Below are 5444 nucleotides of genomic sequence, written 5' to 3'. Positions count from 1 at the left end.
AGCTGCCAACTGCATTTGATTAGGAATGTTTCTGTACTAGCTCCATGGTGGGAAGGATTCTGAAGCCACATCTGGACCAAGTTAGCAACGTCAAGTTGATGCCAGGTATTTGCTGTCTCTGGCAGGAGGCACTGTCACACATTGAGTTCACCTTAAGATGAAGGGTTGACTCTAACAATGGCGTGCCTGGGCTCCAAACACTCATCACAGAAGTGTCAGGGGACAGAGTTCTTACCTCTTCTCCTGAAACCTGACCACTTGAGTAGCTACCTGCTTCACCCAGGTGTGAGGCCAAGTCCTGGGCAGTACTTTAGTTGAAAGAATAAGAACCGCTTGATTTTATCTACAGATATCTAACTAGAGATATTCAGAAAGATCAAAAATGATATTTTGCTTTTTATCAAGGAATCCGTCTATATAGTCACAGATGTTTTAATCCAGCAGATCTTGGTTTTAGCTCTTGCTTTGCCACTTACTTGAGCTACTTACCTATCTGAGCCTCTATTTACCTGTAAAATGGTTGCCTTGATTAGATCTCTATTTTCCAGTAATAAAATCCTGCAGGCAGAGAAAATGTAGGAAGGGTATGGAGGAGCCAGGTGGATACAATGCCCCACACCTCCACGTTAGGGCACAAACTGGACTGTCCACATGATTTCCTACAAGGAGACATTTCTGCAAGTAGAACAAGATAAGAGTTGGGGAAAATGGGAGGTCTCAGAAATCTTACTTCTATCTCTCTTTGAGAAAGAAACCTACCCAGAATATATTCATGGGGCTGAGGCAGTGTGCAGAGTGGGTTTAAGCTTAGATGGTTATTTTCAGGTTTTCGCACTCAGACCCTCCAATTTCAGAGAAAGCAAGACGAGGTGTGGCCCGTGCATGGAGCAAGCTTTGAAACCAGGATTGTGGAAGGCAGAATGAGGCATGCGGTAAGAGGCGGGACCACACAGCTACCTCAAACTTAAAAGGCCACAAAACCAGGAAATCGTCTTTCAGTGCTTGGACCTAAATCCTTTGTGCTCAGTTCCGTGGCTAGTGCCAAAGAGCGTTTCCACCTAGAGCTGTAGGTGAAACCTGCTCACAGCTGCGATGCCCTGCCCCTCGAGATCCGATGAGTTGTTTTTCTTTGTGAACGGGAGGAAGGTGAGTGTTGAGTGCTGCTACTACGGTTTGCACAGACAGCGGGAATCTACTAGCTTGACGGGAGTACCTGTGGCCTCTTTTGGTTGAAACCCCTCTAGTCAGAGACAAGAAGCCAGGGACATGGAACCCATACTAATTTGGACTGTTTTCCACTCAGCCAAGGCTCAGCCTCTGGGAATGTGGGAGGCGGTAAAGTATTGGGGTTAATCACATGTGCCTTGTTGTCAGAGAGTCTTGGTTCCAATCCAGTTCTGGTGTAGACTGTATAAACTTATGCAAGTTACTGTTCCCTGAGCCTCAAAGTACCCATCCTTAGAATCCACTTTCTAAAGTGATTGTCAGAATTGAAAAAGAGATACCTCTTAACGCTGATTAGGAATCTCCTAAATGCTTATAAATCACTTAGCACTGAGCCTGATCTATCGGAAGCTCATTATCTGTTAACATACCTTGATCTTCAAACTCAAGAGGACAAGAAACAGAGCTTTCTTTATTTTTCTATTTATCAACTTAATTTTTTGGTTGAGTTTCCATTACATAGAATTGATTAAAATGTAATCGCAGTCAATTTTGAGTTCCCTCTTTCCCTGAGTTATGGCTCCGTTCCAGGAGGAATTTATATGACAAGAAGAGGAGGCTCTTCTGTTGCATTTCTTCCTGGCATCCTCCCCTCTAGTCCTCACTGTCAGTCCATACAGACCCCTAGTAAAGCCTTAGTGCTCTCTGCCAGGCCTCCTCGGCTCCTGAGTCCCTATCTGTCTCTCTAGGGAACCATTCTATAGTTCCCAAGGCAAGCAGCTTCTTTGTGATCTCGCCACATGTCTTCCAGAGCCCCTCAGCCCTCCAATCCCACAAATCTAATTGGGATTTGGTCACATTCACCTCACTGCCCGTCCCAGGGCTTGGCCCAAGAAAGGAGATAGAACATAAAGCCTCTAAGTTCTCGTCATTTCCCTTCTAAATCTCTCTCCTCTCCACAGCCAGCAGCCTCCATACATTCTTCCAAAACTATCCCTTATGAGCTGAGTCCTTACTCTCTTGATCTACTGCCCTAGATTTCAGAGGTTGCTTCCTCTATTTTCTGTTCCATGTCCCTTCTAGTCATAAACCCAGAATGAAGTGGCCAGAACAAGGAATAAGTCAAGGGTTGGAGGAAATACAGGTGTGTGTGACGGCGGGGGTGTGGGGGTGGGGATAGAAGTCAGCTAGATAATAAAAATATTATCCAACCACATTCTCAATAAATGTTTTTAAAGCACCTGGGGTGGGAGTAGCAGAGGAGGGCTTCTTCTTTTGTCGGGAGCACCCCAGAGATCCAGAAAGCAGTTGAATTTTAATACCTCAAGTTAGAAGCATCTTCCTGTACTTTTTTTATTCTTTGAGGTCTACACAGGTTCATGTTTTTCTTCTGGGGAGAAAAGAAGAACCTAACATGAATAGCCCACTGTGTCTTTCTTTCCACTGATGCAAGAGAATAGCTGGAGGTGTTTGCAGAACACCCCAAGATAAAGTCAAAAACAATATCCCCAAATAAGAAATGAGAAAGAAGCACCAAAGAAGGTCCCTCCATGGCTTTTAGTGCTAAGTCCCTCAATTTTCAAGGTGAGGGAGCAAGGAATTCTAGTGTTTTGCCCTGAGGTGCTGAGCTGAGGCAACAAGGCTCACCATCAGTCACTCTGCCAGTGAGGAGGCTGGCATACTCCAAGGCTCTCCAGATGACAGCAACCAGCAACTCTCTCACCTCCCCCTTTTGCTGCCAACTCTTAAAGTCCCTGATGTTATCAAATGTACTCCCCACTAGAGGTGTGTCGGAGATGACAGAATAGAAACTTCCTGCCCAGCTTTCTTCCCTCCAGGACCCCCCGCCCTCCTCTCTCTCTGTCTCTCTCTCTCTTCTCTCTCACTCTCTTTCACACACACACACACACACACACGCACACGCACACGCACACACTCGCACACGCACACGCACGCACACGCACACAACATCCAAGTCTCTTCCCAATTTGAAATATTTCAAAAGTACAAACAACTGGGTTGGAAGGTTCCACAAAAATAGATAGTGGTGCAAACGTGAAGAATACAGCCTCCAGGGCACGTTTACGCAGCAATGGTTCTGGCTGTGATCACATAGACAAGCAATATGGCCACACTTGCTTGGTGAGTCTCTTGTTCTATAAATGCATGTGAAGATTGTTTGCTATCAGATCACAGAAAAAGCAGGGGCAGATGAAATTGCACCTAATATTATATCCCAACCCCTGACAGCCACTCCCCTGGGTCACTGATACAGTCCCCATGATCATCTTTCTGTTTCCAACTCAGGTGATAGAGAGGAATGCGGACCCTGAAGTCACTCTGCTGACCTTCCTACGAAAGAACTGGACCCTTTTGATCGAAGTCTTGGCTGTGTCTATGTTTGCCTTAAAACCTAGATCAGCTGTGTTTATGAAAACTAATCGAACTCTTCATCCCCAGTCAGCCCCCTTGGCCCTTGCTCTCCCTTTGCTGTTGGCAATGGTTTTAAGGATATTAAGTTAACTGGACTATTTAGAGAGGATGAAGTTTCCCTAGAGTTTTTTATATCTTGATTTAATAGCACTGAAATAGAAGCTGAGCTCTTTACTTTAGCACTAATTACTGCTTTCAAGGCCTTCCAGGTCCCAGGAGGGTGATTATGAAATGAAGGCTTATGGTGCATGTACCCTGCCCTGGGAAACCCGATTCTCCAGAATCAGGAAAAGAACACATGTCATAGGAAGATCGCTTTTCATTTTCTTACAACAGATTTTCCCCCACCATTTTGCATTCTGAAAGTTGGATCTTTATGATGGCAAATATATTTTAATTGGTAAATTAATGGATCTCTCAGGGAAGCAAAAAAAAAAAAGAAAGAAAGAAAGAAAGAAAAAAGAAAAGAAAGAAAGAAATTAAAAATTGAGGAAATCAGCCCCAGAAAAGTTTTGTTTAAAAGCCCACATGGTTCTTCATTGTCAATGTTTGAAAATTAAGAAATCTCAAATTTTTAAAAATTGAGGTTTTCCTGCTTCTCATAAAAAATGGGAATAGTCATCCCTGTGTGGCTACAGTCTCACTTAAAGCTGAGTAGGGACTGTCACTAGTCCCCTGTGTAAAGTGGGGCATGAGCTCTCCAGTACTGCCAGCCACTTTCATGTAACCACTCTGATAAGCATCTGAGGTTATGACTTAACTTAAATGAACAAGCATATGGCTTTTAAATAAATGAATGAATGAATGAATGAATGCATGAATAAATAAATAAATAAATAAATGAGTGAGTGAGTGTGTGAGTGAGTGAGTGAGTGAGTGAGTGAGTGAATAAGCAAGCCAGTCAGTGATTTCATACTCTAATCCCATAAATTTTGTGGAAATGAACCACAATTTAGAGAGAAGGGTGACTAAAGAGAGGGAACAGAGGCTGAGCATAGATTTGGGATTAAACTTGATCCAAACGGGAGCAGAGGAACACGCAAAGTAGGATATGAAAATAAGGGTGGGCGTTTTCTCCAAAGGCCCTCACTTGCATTCAAATGCAATACAAATTACTTGGCAAAACTAGCAGTACTTTGAACTGCTAAAAATAAGTTCCTTTTTTCCAATTACATGATTGGAACCCAAAAGAATACTTATAACAAAATAGGATTTTTCAAAGGGCTTTTACTTTAACATCCATTATCCTACAAGATGCTTATGATAAGCTTGTGAAGATAAAGTAGGTGTTACTTTCTGTCTTTGCAAGTGAGAAAACAGACAGGGAGAGTTTAACACAATTAGTGTCGCACAGCTGATAAGATATGGAGTGGCCTTTCCTGAGACCTGGAGGCAGGAAAATGACTTCTCAGACCTGCACCCCCGCCCCCAAGAAGACTTTCCTCGCTAGTAACACCCTAGGGAGGCAGCTATAATGGAGGTGACATGTCTACCTTGGTATTGTCTCCTTGACCACTTCCTTCCAGTAGGCCTCACGGGAACCAAGTATGCCTGTGGAAGAGGAGGCTGTGGTGCCTGCACCGTGATGGTGTCTAAGTGTGACCCCATATCCAAGAAGATAAGGTATCCTACCCAGAAGCCCAGAGGCCAGGGGAGGGCTTTGTTTCTTTGCCAGACTTGTATTCTCATCTCACAGCTGAAGGAGATCTCTAAGACCTCTCAGCCTGTGATTCTCAGTATCTCTGGATCTTAGGGCCCTCTGAAAATTGAATAAAAGTTAGGAACACTTTACTCGGAAAATGCATAAATAAATTACATTTTTCACACAGTTTCAAGGGAGAGCATGG

At 43.7% G+C, this 5444-nt stretch overlaps 1 protein-coding gene across 1 annotated transcript in view; it reads left to right on the top strand.

Annotated features, from left to right (window-relative positions):
- Positions 1-1013: 1013 nt before the first annotated feature.
- Positions 1014-5444, top strand: part of LOC105298171 (aldehyde oxidase 2) — a 79297-nt gene continuing 74866 nt past the window's right edge. The window contains exons 1-3 of the mRNA XM_023535987.1: positions 1014-1146; positions 3472-3529; positions 5124-5220. Of these exons, the coding sequence (XP_023391755.1) occupies positions 1093-1146; positions 3472-3529; positions 5124-5220 (209 nt within the window). The 5' untranslated portion in view covers positions 1014-1092. The remainder of the gene's footprint in view (positions 1147-3471; positions 3530-5123; positions 5221-5444) is intronic.

Source organism: Pteropus vampyrus, unplaced genomic scaffold, assembly GCF_000151845.1.
Source record: "Pteropus vampyrus isolate Shadow unplaced genomic scaffold, Pvam_2.0 Scaffold146, whole genome shotgun sequence".
Classification (NCBI taxonomy): Eukaryota; Metazoa; Chordata; class Mammalia; order Chiroptera; family Pteropodidae; genus Pteropus; species Pteropus vampyrus.
The sequence above is the reverse complement of the archived record's forward strand: the minus strand, read 5'-3'. Positions and strand labels throughout refer to the sequence as shown.